Source organism: Callithrix jacchus, chromosome X (assembly GCF_049354715.1).
Source record: "Callithrix jacchus isolate 240 chromosome X, calJac240_pri, whole genome shotgun sequence".
Taxonomy (NCBI): domain Eukaryota; kingdom Metazoa; phylum Chordata; class Mammalia; order Primates; family Cebidae; genus Callithrix; species Callithrix jacchus.
This window is the reverse complement of record NC_133524.1, coordinates 19,817,152-19,835,331: the sequence shown is the minus strand read 5'-3', so window position 1 is coordinate 19,835,331 and position 18,180 is coordinate 19,817,152. Positions and strand designations below refer to the sequence as shown.

General features: G+C 45.5%; 2 protein-coding genes across 2 annotated transcripts in view; one reads left to right on the top strand and one right to left on the bottom strand.

The window, feature by feature from the left end:
- The window catches only part of MAP3K15 (mitogen-activated protein kinase kinase kinase 15), a 161,240-nt gene extending 159,375 nt beyond the window's left edge, over positions 1-1,865 (top strand). Inside the window, exons 27-29 of the mRNA XM_078364229.1 lie at positions 385-485; positions 562-638; positions 1,115-1,865. Of these exons, the coding sequence (XP_078220355.1) occupies positions 385-485; positions 562-638; positions 1,115-1,199 (263 nt within the window). The 3' untranslated portion in view covers positions 1,200-1,865. The remainder of the gene's footprint in view (positions 1-384; positions 486-561; positions 639-1,114) is intronic.
- On the bottom strand, positions 1,709-17,614 carry PDHA1 (pyruvate dehydrogenase E1 subunit alpha 1). The gene is made up of 11 exons (XM_017968521.4): positions 17,458-17,614; positions 12,342-12,401; positions 11,617-11,790; positions 10,424-10,550; positions 8,705-8,796; positions 7,329-7,421; positions 6,382-6,537; positions 6,141-6,212; positions 4,201-4,268; positions 2,919-3,027; positions 1,709-2,424 (listed from the first exon to the last, which is right to left on the bottom strand). The coding sequence occupies exons 1-11, from the start codon at positions 17,512-17,514 to the stop codon at positions 2,260-2,262; spliced, it is 1,173 nt and encodes a 390-aa protein (XP_017824010.1). The 5' UTR covers positions 17,515-17,614; the 3' UTR covers positions 1,709-2,259.
- Positions 17,615-18,180: the final 566 nt, after the last annotated feature.

Here is an 18,180-nt window from a genome sequence, read left to right as displayed (position 1 = left end):
AGCTCCAGAGCTACCTCTTGGAATGTGGACCAGATAAGCTCTGACGTAAAACCTCAACACTTAACCCTATTTCCAGCACAGTTAGGGATGTGGTTCCTAAGGAAAGGCATTTGAAAGATGTGGGGCTAAACACTTAAAGTGGTAGACCTAACAAGTGATGTTCCAAATTAACTGAAGGCATCCTAGATGAAGCGGCTTCTCTCTAGAAAGTGAATCTTAGAATTGGGAGTTGTGTAATATGAATTGGAGTGGCTGAGTGACGCATGGTGAATTCATCTCTTTTTCACGTCGCATTTACATTCTGGAATCGTTTATTCATCCAGCTGGTTACTTTGGAAGACTTTTATGGTTAGACTAATATGTAACAAATTGCCAACTGTACAGGTATTACAGAGAGCCCAGCAGCCCTCCACGGGCAGAGAACAGATAAAGAGCTTATAGACTGGTTGCAGCTGCAAGGAGCTGATGCAAAGACAATCGAAAAGGTAAACATACAACGAAGAAATTCTTACGGTGTTGTTACACGGCCGCTTGCTCTCATGGATCTGATCTTTATTTCAGATTATTGAAGAGGGTTATACACTGTCTGATATTCTTAATGAGATCACTAAGGAAGATCTAAGATACCTTCGACTACGGTAAGAGCCGCAAAACAGTTTGTGTAAGAGAACACGCCTTTTTATGTGTGAATATGCTTAAAGAGCAGAAAACAAAGGGCTGGGCCTCCCTCAAAACGCTGGAGTTCGGAGCTGAGAAAAAGCCAACGCATGGCAGAAACTGAAAACCACGCAGGAGAAGTAGGCAGGTGACAGAGGAGCTGGCCAGTCAATCTCCTGCCATTAATGCCTGGCTGGGAGTGGGGGAGGCACACGGCTTGAGGGCCCACATGCTGGACCCCTCCCCTTCTGTAAACTGTAGCCTGCCTTCTTGTTCCTGCGTCATTTGAAATAGCTGGCTCTGCAGGTACATACCTCTAAGGCCATATCCTAACACTGCTGGGACACAAGTGTCTCCTCCATATGTGAAGAGAATGTTTTTAAGTAAGTTAGGGGCTGCATTTCTAAGCACTGTTGGCTTGAAGCTCTGACTCTGAAGACAGCTGTTTGTTTCCTAGGGGTGGTCTCCTCTGCAGGCTCTGGAGCGCGGTTTCCCAGTACAGAAGGGCTCAGGAGGCCTCAGAAGCCAAAGACGAGGCTTGATACCGATCATCAGCTAAGCTGGGAGCAGTGTGTGCCACCACACTACATGTTTTGTTAAAGCTTCTGTTAATGTATAGATGCAGTCTGCCGTGTTTACATATTTTAAAAATGCCATTATTCAGGAACTTAAAGTTTTAAATATTGTCCATACTGAGTTTCTTTTGAAATCTATTATTTATAAACATAGAGCTGTGTGTATTGTGAGAACAGTGAGCCCTGGTTTTGACCTCCCAGAATATTAGGAAATTCACCTGTGGTCCCAGCTGCTTGGGAGGCTGAGGTGGGAGGATCGCTTGAGCCCTGGAGGTGGAGGCTGCAGTGGGCCTTGATCACACCACTGCACTCCAGCCTGGGCAACAGAGCGAGACCCTATCTCAAAAACAAAAAAGTACATCCTTTAGCACTTGCTGGAATGGTGAAACAAGGGGTGTTTAACATGGAAGCTGGGACTTGCTTCGCTTCAGAACTGTTATGGTACTTAAATTTGAGAAACAACATTGATACGAATGTGCCTTGTATTTAATGTTTATTATGAACAGAAAATAGCTTCATATTATACTGAATGTATAAGTACAGAAAACTATGTGGCCTTTGATTAGGAAAGTCTTATTTTAAAATGGACCTGTCCTGCTGCCTGATTATAATAAATAGTGTCTTAAAGAGAAATGATGGTCAGTGTGAACAGGCTGCTGCACGCAGCAAGAGGCCCTGGGCTGTTACCATAAGTATGCCTGTGAGGGGCCCCACAATAATGGTCTCCTCTCAAAAAGGTGGTGGGGCACAGGCATACTAGGAATTGTTCTTCCTTTTCATAATTAAAATAGTTGTATACTTTGAACAAATATGCTAAGTCAAAAATAATCTTTTATAATATTCACACTAAGCACTCAATAACATCTTTTAATGCAACAATGTACAAACTGCATGCAATTACTAGCTGAAGTGGACGTTTACAAGCATGTCATTGACTGACTGACTGGGTTTTCTCCTTAACCAAGATGAGAACACTGAACACTGTCTAGTAGCCCCTGAAGGTATAGAGGCTCACCTTCTGCTCCCCTTAACTGACTGACTTAAACTTGATCCACTGATTGGCACCACGGACTTCGAAAGGTGGGTCACTGGAGTAGATGTGGTAGCCCAGCTCCTCCAAAGGCGGCTCAGGATCGGCTGTGGCAAACTGGGCAGCATCCTCAATTTCCTTCCTCACTTCCACATCAATTTCCTAAAAAGTGTGAAAGGTTTTTTGAATGAACAGCAGCTTAGGTACCAACCAGAGTTCTACTGAGGACCTGTTGCTGGTGTAACTTTTCTAACTACAAGCATTAACAGTTGCTAACTTGGAAGATTCTGGAATATAGATTTCTAGGGTGTATCTTTTTTATGAATTAAAAATTCAAAGGAAAATCTCTTAGGAAAAAAAGAACTATGCTACTTGGGGGGCTTGGCCACTGTGATTAGTGATAGCATTTACTCAGGTGGTCCACAGTCCACCAAAATCTAGAGTAATAGAATTTGGAGGAGAGGAAACTAGAAGGAAAGCCCACCCTGAGGGACTTTGGAATTCATTATGCCCCAGCACATCACTTTTTGGGCTTAGAGAAACCCACACAAACTCTGTCTGTGCCCACCCAGGGGTGGCAACTTTTTTAGGGGGGAAGGGGGGGGTGCAAAAAAAAAAAAGCCAACCTTCAAACCTCCACAAATGAGTGAGTGTACCTTTAATTCTTCCACACTGGCAAGATTGCTGTTCACCATCCTGTCCTTGAGAAGCATAATAGGGTCACTCTTGCTTCTTACTTCCTGAATTTCTTCTCGTGTACGGTAACTATGGGGAGGGAAAAAGTAATTGATCAGTAAGAACAGCTCCAGGAGAGCAAGGACAGCATGAAGAAATAGGATATTGGGTTGGACTGTCCCAATGAGGTGAGATATAGAAGTGTGTTTCTAAAACAAAGGGGCACATTAATGCCTCTGTCACCATAGGAGTGGCAGAGTTACACTTTCAAAACACCAGAACCCAGCTTAACATTCTGTAAGAACTGCTGTCTTTTCTAGAAAACCATACACTGGTAAGTCCTAGGGCTTCTCTGGCATTCTGACAACAGGGGCCAAGTTTGTGCTTGCTGCTTTAATTTAGACATAAGGGTCTAAAGAAGTGTCTCTTGTCCCACCCATTTGGGCTCAAGCATACTACATGGGTGGGGACAGCAGAGACAGTTTGTGCTGATAATCAGACTTTGAGACATCAGACCGCCCAGTAAGAAATCCATGTGCCTTGCCTTTCTCCCGTAAGTCCCCCTAAAGCAGCACAGTCAGCAAAACCTTGGATACCAAGTCTTCCAATTCTATGATGTAGAATTTTTGCCTACATCATTTGAAGTATCACTACATCAATAAAAGGATTCTACCACTTTCAACAACAGATTTACACAAAGTACATTTTCCATATACTACACTCTACACATGATTTTCCCTGAGAAGTCCACTCTATGAAGGCTTCTTTATTCAACTGTGTCACACCTGGGATTCCAGAATTACATGCCACAGCTACTAAGCCAAAAAGTAAAATTCATACCTTCCTAGTGATTGATGTATTTCAACAGATTGAACCCCCAGTTAGCCTTGCTCTATGCCAGACGTTCTCTTCAGGTGGGGTATGCCATCTGTGGACTTGGGGTAATACCTACAAAAGCTAAATGCCCCCAAAGATACTACCCTACCATCAGCCCTGTTTTATGTAACAATTTCCAATGCTCTTTTGAAAATCGTTGCTTGTGCTCACACACTACACACTCTAGGAATTTTTAGAAAGCTTTGTTTTTAGGAGGCACTGCTTTCAGACTAAGACTTCAGATAACTTGATGCCAACAAAGCTAACTGCATACAGGAAGTGAACTGGTATGTAGCTGCAAAAGCAAATGCTGAAATGTGTACCTTTTGCCATGTAACACCATTCAAAGCCCACCACCTCTGGAAACCACATTGCCCATGAGTGTACCTGACTCCAGGATCACTCATGCTGTGTCCGTGGTAACGATAAGTCTGCAGTTCCATCAGGATGGGCCCCTAAAACAGAACCGGAAGGCAGTTAGGAATGATGATGGGAACAGCAGCCCGACGATCCACGGCCTCAAACACAGGCCCTTTATTAAGTGTCCAGTGTATTTTTATCAGATCTGAGTTGTCACGAATTTCTTATTTGTTGACTGATTATTTGTTCTCATTTCTAGCATGTATTGATGATATATTTCATCTTATTTTTAGTAAGGCAATCTGGCAATAGCTTGTTTTGGATCAAAAAGGCCAGGTATGGTGGCTCATGCCTGTAATCCCAGCACTTTGGGAGGCTGAGGCAGGAGGATTACTTGAGCCCAGGACTTCAAGACCATCCTGGACAACATAGCAAAACCCCATCTCTTAAAAAAAACAAAAACAAAAACAAAAACTAGCCAGGCATGGTGGCATGCACCTGTAGTCCCAGCTACTTGGGAAGATCACCTAACCCTGGAAAGTTAAGGCCACAGTGAGCTGTGAATATGCCACTGCCCAAGACCCTGTCAAAAAAGAAAAAGGCTTCGAGTGTGTGCTAGAGCCTCCTGATACTGGCTAGGCAGATTTCCATCTTGTGCTCCTTTCTCATGGTGTGTTGTGGGGCTGGCAGCCACTTGTACTTCACAGATCTTGCTAGTGTGTAACAAAGTTGGCAGGTACCAACAACCTCTGCTCCCCAAACCCCGAGGCTCTGTTGGGAGTCTGCCCAGTTGGGTTCTGTATCACCAAGTGGCCTGCTCATTTGACACTAGCCCACTTCCAGGAGATGGCTCTGAACACTGAGGGATGGGGAAGCATTGAGGATCCTTGGTTGGTTTGGTGCAGCAGTTAAAATGGGGGAGTGGGGAGCTGGCTCAGAGTCCAGGTGCTTGGGTTCCAATCCAGGCTCCAAGGTAGAGTAGCTCTTGTACCTTTAACTGCTCTGTGGCTATTTCCCTGTCTGTTAAATGGGCAAAACAGTTAACACCTAACTCAGAATTGTGAAGGTTATCTGGCTGGGAAAGTCAACACCATGTCTCCAGCCAGGGCTGGCTTCCACAGATTCTTTTCAAGAATTGGGAGAGGTGGGGTCAAAACCCACTGTCAGGGCCTGGCACTCCCAGCCTTAGAGTCCTGACATAGACTGCTCAGCCCAGTGTTGCCAAGCCGTGGTCTCGGTCCTGCTGTAGTTCATTCTACTCACTGGCGCTTGTTTCATGTTCCACTTCCCACCCTCGCCTCCGTCTCTTCCATCATTCTGGCCACATCTGACACGCACCACTGTCCAAACATACATGGTATGCCACTGAAGTACAAACTGCAGAAACCTTGTTTCTGGGCCGGGGAACATTGATTTAGGGAGAACACCCAAACCTACTAAGCCTATACTAGCGCAAAAGGAACTGAAACCTCTCTTCAGGCCCATCTCCCTCACTGCCATACACTGGAAGGGAAAGATCCTTAGGACTGAGCAAGACTAAGATTACAAGCTTCAGTCATTCTATTTACTGTGTCTAAGACACACACATTAAATGCCTATTGTAAACATGACGTTCTATGCTGGACACTGTGTAGATCCCTTATCTGCTCCTTCAAGGGGCTCATGATTAATGGGGGTTGGGGAGGAGGTACAGAATTAACCTAACTAAAAGGCAAAGTAGCTGTCATGAAGAAGACAGAGGCCAAAGCAGAGGAAGCACCAGAACAGATTTCCCCCAAACGAGAGCAATGTGGGCTTCCCAGCTGGTGAGCTAAAGACCGAGCTACTCAGGAGCCTGCTCTCTTCACTCGCCTTCCAGCTCATGCACCTCAATTAGCAGCTACTCCCTAACAGCTTCAACAGACACATGGGAGGCAGTCTTTGAACTTCTAAAGATGTCATTAGCGCAGAGGCCTTTAGAGCCTTACCTTCCCAGATCTACAATAGGCAGCGGCAAACCTTGTCGCCTCTCGGACACACAGGATATCCATTCCATCCACCTGTGAATAAACATGGGAGAGGCAAAGCCTGAATCCAGCTGCCCCAAACCACTTTACTTTCACATGGCCTGCTCATGCATGAGAATCAAACTCTTCAATGCTTCTAAGATCGGTAAGGCTCTGCACAAGGGCATACCGCGGGCCCCATCCCCACCACGGGTGTCCTTACTCTCAACCCAGGAATGAAATCCCCTCTCTTGTAGTAATCAGTGCTGGCTGCTGCTCTCTCAACAGATGTTCCCATTCCATAGCGGTTATTTTCACAGATGAAAATACAAGGTAATTTCCACAGAGCTGCCATGTTGTAAGCTTCGAAGATCTGGCCCTGGAAGTAGTTATGAAAAGGGGTTTCATTCAGCTTCCTTCTCTAGGCTTCATCATCTGTAACAGCTGCTGCTCTGCCTGGTACAGAAGGCTTTCATCAAGCACAGAGAGCCGCCTCTTCTAAAACTGATCTTTGGGTGGTGAGGGAAAGCGGGGTGCAGGGTGGAGGAGAAGCAGCAGGCATCACATTCTTGCAGCTAAGGGAGGTGAATAACCAAATACTACCACTTGTTTCTTTGGGGCCGTGCTAGCAGTAAGGAACACACTGGAAAAAAGATCAATATGCAAAAACGTGTGGCTACCTAGTTTTATACTTTATTAGAAATCTATCAGGCCTACTGGATAGCCAGAGTGAACCAGCACCTGAGAATAGGCCTTTAGGACAGGGCTTCACAGAGTGCCGGTCGCAGACTAGGGATTACTCGGTAACAAGAGAAGCACAGAAACTGAGTTACGACTCAGACACTATTATCTGAATTTGACACTGCCTGCTCTGGCATCCTAAAGAATGGGTCTGTATTGTTTTGTAATAGGTTCGGGGGAGGGCCTTTACCAAGCACCGATGTAGAGCAAAGGCGAGCTCCTTCACAGGAATGCACCCCCATAAGGCTCTTGTGAAACAGCACTAAGAGGTCAATTTCTAATCTGGCCATAAATCAACCAAATTTGAGTTAGCCATAGTAATTGCTATTTCACCTAATAAGCAATACACTACTACTTTAGGAACTCAACTGTGAATATTAAACACTTTGAAAATAAAATTGTTATTGGGAAGTTAAGAGACATAATTACCTGATTAGCAGCGCCATCACCATATAAAGTCAGGCAGACCTCATCTTTTCCATTATACTTACAGGCTAGAGCAATCCCAGCACCCAGGGGCACCTAACATGAAGGACAACCGAGAAAGGAACCACAAAAATCCATGAGGGGATATAAATGCCCTGAATTTTAACTCCTGGCCAGAATCTGGCACAGAAATTACACTGCTGCTACAAACTCTCCTTCCAAATCCATCTCTCTGCTTATCCCACCCTCATTATTTTCGAAGAACCAGTAAATTAATACATAAATACTATGTTCTATTTTAACCAGTAAGCAGTAACATTTCTGCATTCAAGAGTTAAAATATAAAACTTGGCCAGGCACGGTCCCAGCACTTTGGGAGGCCAAGGCGGGTGGATCACGAGGTCAAGAGATCGAGACCATCCTGGCCAACATGGTGAAACCCCATTTGTACTAAAAATACAAAAATTAGCTGGGCATGGTGGCGCATGCCTGTAATCTCAGCTACTTGGGAAGCTGAGGCAGGAGAATCACTTGAGCCTGGGAGGCGGAGGTTGCGGTGAGCCAAGATCACACCACTGCACTCCAGCCTGGTGATAGAGCGAGACTCCTTTTAAAAAACAAAAACAAAAACAAAAACAAAAAAAACCCAGAAAACAAATAATAGAATCTCAGTATGTTAGAAAATAAAAAAAAGTCTGGATATAATTTTGTGCTGTTAATTCTTCATCATTCACTAACTGATGAGAACAAGGACTCCATAATGAAGTTGACAAGATAAACCAATGAATGTACTGAAATAGAAATAAGAAGGGGAAGGTATGGCTCCACTGCTAGAGGCTCCTGCTTACTTAGAAAACAGCAAACACCTCAAAGGAAACATTATAAATCACCATCCAAGTCTATTTCTCTCTCAGATGGTGGGCTATGAAGCACTAGATCTTTAAAGGCAAACCAAGCCCCCAAAATACAGTCATGCATTGCTTAAAAACAGGGATATAGTCAGAATTACATCACTAGGCGATTTTGTCGTGTGAACACCTTACTGTACTTGCACAAACCTAGATGGTACAGCCTACTGCACACCTAGGCTGCAACCCTGCACAGCATGACTGTACTGAATCCTGCGGGCAAAATATTTGTGTACCTAAACGTAGAAAAGGTAATCTGCTGTGCCACTACAACATCACTAGGTGACAGGAAGTTTTCAGCTCCATTAGACTCTCATGGACTACCATCGTATACGTGACACTGACCAAAGCGTCACTGAGCAGCACAAGGCTGTGCTACTTCAGGGAAAAGTTGTCTGGGGCTGGGAAAGTTTCTGACGACAAAAGCCAGGGCCAAATCTAAGGAAGCACACAACCCCCATCCTTGACTACCTGTGCTCCCACGATGCCATTACCCCCGTAGAAGTTCTTGGCATACATGTGCATCGATCCTCCTTTCCCTTTAGCACAACCTCCTTTTCGTCCTGGAAATGGCAGAACATACACATGTGCAACACAAACCAAATCTACGAAGCAAACCCAACCGCACCCCAAGTATGTACTCTGAGGCTCCACCATTAGAACTCAGAGGCCAATTCAGTGGTCTAAGTACCTGTCCCACCAGCCAAACACATGTTTCTCCTTGTCCTTCCACTGGTTCCATGTGCTTCAACCTTTCCAGCTTTTCCTACTCTCTAATCACCGAGTTACCTTTAGATGTTAGCAAAAGTCCAGATGGTGCGCTGGACTTGTTTTTCTGGCCAGTTACAATCATCTTAGGACCTCTCCTATACTGGTACACTAAATATATTCGGTCCTTGAACAGGGTTTGAGCTGCATCTGTACACTTATACACAGATTTTTTTTTTTAGCTGCACGTGGATCAAAAATACAATATTCTCAGGATGCAAACCTGAAGACATGGAAGGCTGACTTCCGGACTTGAGTATTTGAGGATTTTGGTATACTTGAAGGTCCTAGAACCAATCCCCTGGATATATGGAGGGACAACCATACTTAAATAGTCAAGGAGGGCTGGGCACAGGGGCCCACGCCTATAATCCCAGCACTTTGGGAGGCTGAAGTGGGTGGATCACCTGAGGTCGGGAATTTGAGACCAGCCTGGCCAACACAGTGAAACCTGGTCTCTACTAAAAATACAAAAATTAGCCAGGTGTGGTGGTGGGCACCTATAATCCCAGCTACTTGGGAGGCTGAGGGAGGAGAATCGCTTGAACCCAGGGGGTGGAGGTTGCAGTGAGCTGAGATCACACCACTTCACTCCAGCCTGGGTGAAAGAGCAAAACTGTCTCCAAAACAAACAAACAAACAAAAAGAGTCAAGGAGGGCTGGGTGCAGTGGCTCATGCCTTAATCCTAGCACTTTGGGAGGCGAAGCAGGCCACTGCACTCCAGCCTGGGAGACAGAGCAAGACTCTGTCTCAAAAACAATAAAACAGGTGGGGCACGGTGGCTCATACCTGTAATCCCAGCACTTTGGGGGGGCGAGGCGGGTAGATCACTTGAGGTCAGGAGTTCAAGACCAGCCTGGCCAACATGGTGAAACCCTGTCTTTACCAGAAATATAAAAATTAGCCAGGCGTGGTGGCATACAGCTGTAGTCCCAGCTACTTGGGAGACTGAGGCACGAGAATCACTTGAACCAGGGAGGCAGAGGTTGCAGTGAACCAAGATCACACCACTGCACTCCAGCCTGAGCAACAGAGTGAGACTCAGTCTCAAAAAAGAAACCAAAACGAAACAAAAAGGGGAATATGAAAATTTCTAGAATTTACATCGCATACCATGGAGTGCCTCAACCCAACTTACTTTCTATGATTGCTAAACTTCTGTTGGCATGCTTGAATGATAACCAAACCTACTGTGATTTCATAGCACTAATCTTTTTTAAACTTTTACCTGAGGGGCCAGAGGACTTCAAAAATGGTCATTTAACTCAGGAGCACAACGGAAGTAACAGAGCACCAAAGGCGAATTAAAAAAGAAACTTAAAACTTTTAACAAATATTAACTCATAACAGTCAGCATTGTAATGGAAAATATTTTAAAACCTCATCTACTCATATCCCCTTTCTGCAAATCAACAGCAAACCTGTTAGCTCTGCGAGAATTTCTCGGACAGAAAGGCCCCGGGTGAAGGTAAAGCCATGAGCCCGGTAGGCTGTGATGAGATGGTCTGTGGGGTTTATGCCGGCTTCCAGGCCCACACAGCAAGCTTCCTGGTTAGAGGAAGGAGAAACCATGAGGCCATACAATACGTGTTCTGAAGAAAAACATTTCCTAGACAGCAGTGAAATATTTGGGCTAGTAGAATTGTCATTAATGACCATACATGTGCCACTTCCTTTCTCCTGTATGACTTAAAAGAAAAATTCTACATCAGATGTCAACATTAAAACACTGGGGAATGTTACATGAAAATCCAGACTTCCGCCTTCTCTTGGAGTCGTGAAAAACAGGAAGCATGACCCATGACCTCCACACGGCGCCAATCGGCTGGAACCAAGTCATGGCGTTCCTCTGGGTAGGGAATGCCGGCCCCAGTTCAGCACGAGTCCCTGTCACCATTCTTTGTCATGTACACCTAGCCTTATTCACCGATTTATTCTACCTGGCTGGCCCTTGAAGGCATTTGATTCTATAACCCTTGACCTAAACCCACGAAACAAAAAACAAACAAACGAATCCTTTCTCCCCAAATTGTATAGAGTACAGGATGATCACAATGCCAGAGGTTTTACAACAGTAAAACCCTAAGAACAGGTATATACACTGGCAATGTTATGTGTGAATGAATGGTTTATAGCCTAAGCTTCATAGTGGGTTTTGGCGTTCTACCTTTCATTCTAAGATACTGGCTTCAGCCAGGCACAGTGGCTCACCCCTATAATCCCTGCACATTGGGAGGCTAAGGTGGGCAGACTGGTTGAGTCCAGGAGTTTAAGACCAGCCTGGGCAACATAGTGGGACCCCGTCTCTAAAAAAAAAAAAACACAAAAATTAGCTGGGTGAGGTGGCGTGTACCTGTGGTCCCAGCTACTCAGGAGACTGAGGTGAGAGGACTGCTTGAGCCCAGGGGGCAGAGGCTGCAGTGAGCCAAGATCGTACCACTGTACTCCAGCCTGGGCGACAGACAGGGACTGTCTCAACAGTATAAATAAATAAAAGAAAATTACATGACCAGCCTCAAATGCTTTCGACACCTAAGGCAGGGTAAAGCCCAGTAAGTACAAGCCATACTTCAACACCTAAATAACACAGCTCTATCACAAACCTGCCACCCACCTGACCATCACACAGGTGACAGAAACCGCGAATAATTTTCTGTTTATACAGCTGGTCTGCTTTTAACTCCATTCGGCGCACAGTCTGCATCATCCTGTAGTATTTGAGCCCATCCTCCCTGGTGAGCACTGTTGTGACAGGAGGGCCTTCTTCCAGCCGGTGAAGGTCACATTTCTGCAAGGGAGTAAGGTGGTTACTATCCTCCACATACTACACTGCAAACACTGTTGACCACTCTGAGGCCTAACTCCATTGCAAATAATATTGAACTTGAAAAGCTGCAAAGGAGCACATTAGTGATGCTTCATATTGCCTCTGTTCCTTCAATCGGTACACCTCACTGTGCAATGAGATGGGGCTTGAGGGGAAGGAAATCTTTCTAAGATGATTTTCACTGAAAGCCCCTAAAAGCCAACTAAGTTACAGGTTGAAAGAACCTTCAAAGAAACAACTAAGACTCTTCTTATTCAAATATCTCACTGAGTTACATTCTAAACTTTAGAATAAGCTTTTATTTTTATTTTTATTTTTTAGCTTCTCCCCCTTCACCCCACAGAACACGAGCAAGCCACTAATAATAAATTCTAGTTTTTGTGACACTTCTCTGAACCTTTGATCCTGGAACGTTAAGAAAATGATGGCTCAGCATGAACATCAAAATGTTCTATTCTAAAGGTAAAGCTGTGTATCAGAAAAAATTATTAACGAAGTAAAACACTTCTTACCTTAATTTCAAATGTAGCATCATTTGCAAAATTACGGGATGCTACCAGCACTCTGCTTGCCTGGAAAGACAAAAATATACAAGCAAATCAGTACTTTTTAATTGTCAGCAATTTTGGAAAGTACAATTACTATTCATCAGTTACCAGGATGAAATTAAGGAAAGTTAATAAGCCCCAGCATATGCATGGACTTCTCTCTCACTCTGTGCACTGTGCCTGCATCCTCCTTGTCCTCCAAAATGAATCCATGCTTTGGCCAATGAAACACCATCATACCGCCATCTGAAGGCAAGCAGTGCAAAGAGAAAGGGGCAAAAACCAAACCCATCCTTTGTTGTCAAAGAAATTATAGTGAGAATATAATGAAATTAGTGGCTAAAGAGACTAGGTCATCTGTGAGCTGAGTTTGTTTTTTGCCATTCTTTTTTGAGATCGAGTTTTGCTTTTGTCATCCAGGCTGGAGTGCAGTGGCACTATCTCGGCTCACTGCAACCTCTGCCTCCCGGGTTCAAATGATTCTCCTGCCTCAGCCTCCCAAAGTGCTGGGATTACAGGCTTGAGTCACCGCGCCCAGCCTAATTTTTGTATTTTTAGTAGTGACGGGGTTTCATCATGCTGGCCAGGCGGGTCCTAAACTCCTGACCTGGTGATCCACCTGCCTCGGCCTCCCAAACGGCTGGGATTACAAGCGTGAGCCGCCGTGCCCGGCCTGTTTATGCTATTCTTAGTCATAACCCGGTACTGTTCATTTTAAGCAAGCTGAAATTATACTTCAAATAAAACCATGATTTAATCCCCACTCCAGGCAAACTTCACTCTTCTATCAAATTGGATCTGCAAGAAAAAATACTTTAAATTGGTCGAAGTCTGAGATAAACACATTAGGGAGACGAGGTAAAAGAACACTTAGCCCTCTTGACTTAAACATAATGGGCTTGAGGCAGCTGTTTTATAATTTACAATTTAAACAGTCTAAATCTTGGGTAGGCTCCTCTTGAAGCCCCAGTGGAAAGAAACGTTCTTTTGATGTTTGGGTGGCTATCACTGTTTGGAGGTAAAAAGCTTTGGGGGGAAGCGAGAAATGATTCCTTTCCGGTTTTACAATTGAGCAAACCTGCTCACAGCAAGTCTTCTATGCAATGGCTCAGGTTTAGGTTAGACCACAAAATGTATCCAGTTAGTATTATCATATTATTTTAGCCCCGTTCTGCCACACACTCACACTGACATGTAAACCAAGATGACTTCTCCATAAAAAGCACATCTGACGTGTTCATACCTTACCTAGTCCAGCACTGGACTGGATCTTGGTGAGAAGAGTTAAGACTGATCTGCCAAGTTTATCCTGGAGTGTACAAGCCAACAGGCAGAAAGCTAATTACGCATCTCTTCACCCCTCAATAGACCATCATGGGACAAAGCCGACAAACACAGACTATGACACTGCTGGAGGAAAACAGTTCAAATACTAGGAATCAGTGTTTCCATTAACTTAGAGGTAGAGACAGTTCCCCAACATATCTCAGAAAAAGTGTATTTGAGAAGTCAAGCTGAGACAGGGTGAAATAGCAAATGAATGGTTACGCCTGGCAATCATCAAACAGACTGTTCTTGGCAGTTAATAAATTATTTTGTGAGGTCAGAAATTGTTACTGTATTGTGAAATAAATTTCCAAATACACCTACAGAAACTGCAGTTTTTGGAAGGCAGGAGTCCAAACCAGCCAGCTAACAGTAACAGGGAAAAGGTAACTTCTTTCTCAATCCCAGAGTTGAAACAATGAGGTAAGATAATGCTATACAACGAGGAGCAAGAGGGGCCGGTGCACGTGCCTGTAATCTTGTGCCTGCAAAGATTAGGACTGCCAGAAAGCTACTCAGATAGTTCTCCCCTTGCTTCAGTATCGTGTATCTCAAAAATAAGAACCACTGAGATGAGTGAAAGCAGCGAAGTTAAAGAAGCTAAAAGTCCTGTCAGAAGTGCAAGTATATTGTAATTTCTGAGTGAGAGCTTGTTGAAAAGATAATTTTGCCATTTATTTTCCCTGGAGAGCCATAAAAAGATTCTCTGTTAAATGGGATTCCTCTCTGACAGAGACCACGAACAACCCATTGAAATTAAAAAATAAAATAAAAACTAGGCTGGGCATTGTGGCTCATACCTGTAATCCCCAGCACGGTGGGAGGATCACTTGAGGCCAGGAGTTCAAAGCCAGCCTGGGCAACATAGTGAGACTGTCATCTCTACAAAAATAAAAATTACAAAATTAGCCAGGTGTGGTGGCGCACACCTGAAGGTACAGTGAACTATGATTGTACCACTGCACTCTGCCCTAAAAAAAAAAATTAAATAAAAAAAGTAAAACTTTAACTTCTAAATAGGACCCATTCGTGTGAAAGAGGAAAAATCTTTCAAAAATTCCAGATTCCAACACAGTGTAAATTAGAACTCTTACCTACCACTTATAAAGTCAAAAGAACACTGATAGTAAAGATTTCACAAAAGGTGTCATACAGAAATGCAAACAATAAAAGAACAACATTTTAAAATGCAATTCTGTCTTCATCCACAAAATAAGAATTTTGAAAATGATAAACCTTATTCAAAAATGAAAACACAATCTTGTAATTCATTTCAAAGTTTCACACCAGACACTCTTTGATGAGACAATGGCAATCTTTAAGCCTGAGATAAATCTCCCTGCCTGCCTTTTAGAGAGTGAGAGTAATCCCAGCACTTTGGGAGGCCGAAGTGGGAGGACTGCTTGAGCCTGGAGTTGGACACCAGACTGGACAACAGAGCGAGACCATGGCTCTATTAAAAATTTTTTTTTTTTTAAATGGCTAGGCGTGGTGGTGCATGCCTGTGTTCCCAACTACTCGGGAGGCTAAGGTAGGAGGATCACTTGAGCCTAGCAGGCTGAGGCTGTAGTGAGCTGTCATCAAGCCACTGCACTCTAGCCTGAGTGACGGAGACCTGTCTCAAACAAAACAGACACCAGGGAGAATAAAAAACAAAAAAGGAAAAAACACACGGTGTCTTGGGAGGTTAAGGCTGTAACTTGTGTCACAGCCATCAGACCAGCTGCCTCCCCTTCTCTGGTCCGTCCCTTCACGGAGTATCACACAGATGGCAGGACTCCAGTAAGTCTGCCTAATTTGGGTGAGCCACTGCTCATCGTGTACTGTCTGGACTTTGGGCAAAGGCTTATATGCAAAATGTCTTATAAAGTATAGAAAATTAAAACCTTGATCTATTTTGTGTTATAGTTAAGTAAAAAGACATCCACATGTATGAAGAATTACAAAATACAAAGAGTCAACAGGTTAGAGTTTATTATTCCACCCTTTAAAAAGATCCAGGTGAAACTTAGTACTACCCTTAGAAGCTTCGGGAATGGTTCCTAATTAATTAGACCATGACAAGTACAGTGACACAGAAAACTTCTAATTATCTGAAGAGTTTACACCACCAAGTGGAAAGATACCTGGGCACTTTCTCAAGTGACTTCATATCTGGAACTCTATTTTATTCCTTCTGTAAGGTGGAGGAGGGGGAAGAATCCTGCAGATTGATACAGAAAACCTGACTTGCAGAAGAAACAACCTACATCAGGTGCCTAAGGGAAGGGTGCTTCTGAGCCCCTGCCTACCAGCACAGCCCTCTACTCACAGATACCCCTAAAGGGAATGACATCCTCCCCAACCTTTTTTTTTTTTTTTTTTCTAAAGAAAGAGTCTTGCTCCTGTTGCCCAGGCTGGAGTGCAATGGCCTGATATCAGATCACTGCAGTCTCTGCCTCCCGGGTTCAAACGATTCTCCTGCCTCAGCCTCCAGAGTAGCTGGGATTACCAGGGCCTGCCATCACGCCCAGCTAATTTTTGTATTTTTAGTAGAGACAGGGTTTCATCACCTTGGCCAGGCTGGTCCCGAACTCCTGACCTCAGGTGATCCGCCCACCTCGGCCTCCCGAAGTGCTGGGATTACAGGCATGAGCCACACATGGCCATGTCATAGACATCAAGTCCTGGGGGGAATTACCAGGGCCAGAATCAAGAGTGCTGCAGTTACACCGATTAACACGACCTCACTGTGCCTACGGGTCAGAATGCTAGAAGCTTAGGTGTTAGGCACCTCTAAATGCTTAAGCCATGAAATATCCCTAACTGTAACCCCCACCCCTCAAGCATCGTTGCTGTTTGCTTTAGCTACTTGTACCCCAAGACTTTGCAGGTGAGGGGAGGGCAGTGTCCTCTGAGTTCCGGTTCAGCGCTCTTGAACTCACTGCCAAGAAAAGCTGAGATGTTGAGAGAGAAGGGGAGGAAGTTTGTTTCCGAAGAGGCTGACTCTCTGTGAACCCGCCTCCCAACTGAGCACAGGTGTTCAAGACATGTATACCGAACTGGGCACTCAATAAATAACACCATTCAACACACCTGCTATCGACTATGTGCCAGGTGCTAGTTGGAACCGTTTCCGCACGTGTCACTCGTTGAATCCTCAAGACAACCCCAAGAGGTGGGGACTCTATTATCTCTCCATTTTAGAGTTAACTGATAACATTTCAAAGACGACTCTTATCTCCACTTAGAGATTAACTCCACCTAGAGCAAACATTTTAGGAAACAGGATCCCCGGGACCTTTAAAAACTTGCTCAAGGTCACAGGGCTGGTCAATGGTGAGGGTGCTGTTTGAACGGAGCCACCCGGTCTCCAGATTGTACGCTATTTATTACAAAGCCTCTCCGTCAAGAGAAATTAAGTAAGGAAGATGTGAAATGACTGGGGTTAACTGGAGACTCGAAGGAGGCCGAGGCCCCTCTTTCCGTGTCCTGTCAACCAAAAGGCACCTCTTCAGCACACAGCACACCGACTTCGCCCGGCGCACAGCTGGGTCCGGGAGCGGAAGGGGGGAGTCGGAAGGGGGAAGTCCACACGGACCTTGGCGGGATCCCTGTCCGCGCCGCTTCCCCTGGGGCCAGGAACGGAATGCAGGGCGTGGAGGCAAAGTAAAGGCTCCCCGGCTCCCCTACAGCCTTCCACCCCGCGCTGGGTGGCCCGGCCCCCGCTCCGGCCCCGCTCGCGCCCCACCCCGGCCCGCCTGGGAGGTCTCACCGGCTTCTGGGAAGCACCAGACAACACGCGGGAGACTGCGGCGAGCATCTTCCTCATGAAGCAGACAGTGGCAACTCCTAACAGCCCAAGAGGCACTACTCGGGTGCCCCCAAGTCTCCTTCAGGCGCCCCAGCAAATGCCACGCCTCAATCGGAGCGCGGCGTAACCGAGTCGTAATGAAGTCATGCGCTGCGCCGGGCCGCTGGCCAACCAGAACGGCGTCCGGGGAGTGCCCCGCCCCTGCGAAAGGACTGCGGCTGCACATTGGGTATCGGCGCCAGAGGCGGAGGGCTGCGGGCTCTCCGTCGCCACGCGGCGGGCGGGTGAGGAGGCGGGGGCCTGAGAGCGCCTGCGTGGGAAAGTGGGGCCCCTCCTCCAGGGCGCCGCGGAAAAGGATGTTTCCTAGATTCCGCCCTGCAGACTGGCGGGGACCCCGGTAGTCCAGGCCCCGTCCTACCGAGCGCCTAGTCCTACCGGTGCTGCAGCTGCGCAGCCTTTGCTCACTACACGAGATGAAGAAGATTAGCAACGTGCTCGAAGCCAAAAGACAAAACACCTAGTTTCTGTAAATGGTCTACCACTAACTTGTCTTTAAAAGATCACGTAGCGGTTCGAAAATTCTGCCCTGTCTACTTGAACGCGGATCAAAAAATCAGTTTCCCGATATATGTCGAAAGGTCACTAACTTCTCTAGTTATTGGTTCACAGGCTCACTGCGAGTCA

What these genes read in the sequence shown, in the direction of transcription:
- PDHA1 (XM_017968521.4), bottom strand. Translation starts at nt 17,514, where the DNA reads ATGAGGAAGATGCTCGCCGCAGTCTCCCGCGTGTTGTCTGGTGCTTCC. An exon ending in CTGGTGCTTCCCAGAAGCCG is followed by an intron (nt 12,402 to 17,457) that starts GTGAGACCTCCC and finishes TTGTCTTTCCAG; the next exon opens with GCAAGCAGAGTGCTGGTAGC. An exon ending in CCAGTGTGGAAGAATTAAAG is followed by an intron (nt 2,425 to 2,918) that starts GTACACTCACTC and finishes CACACTTTTTAG; the next exon opens with GAAATTGATGTGGAAGTGAG.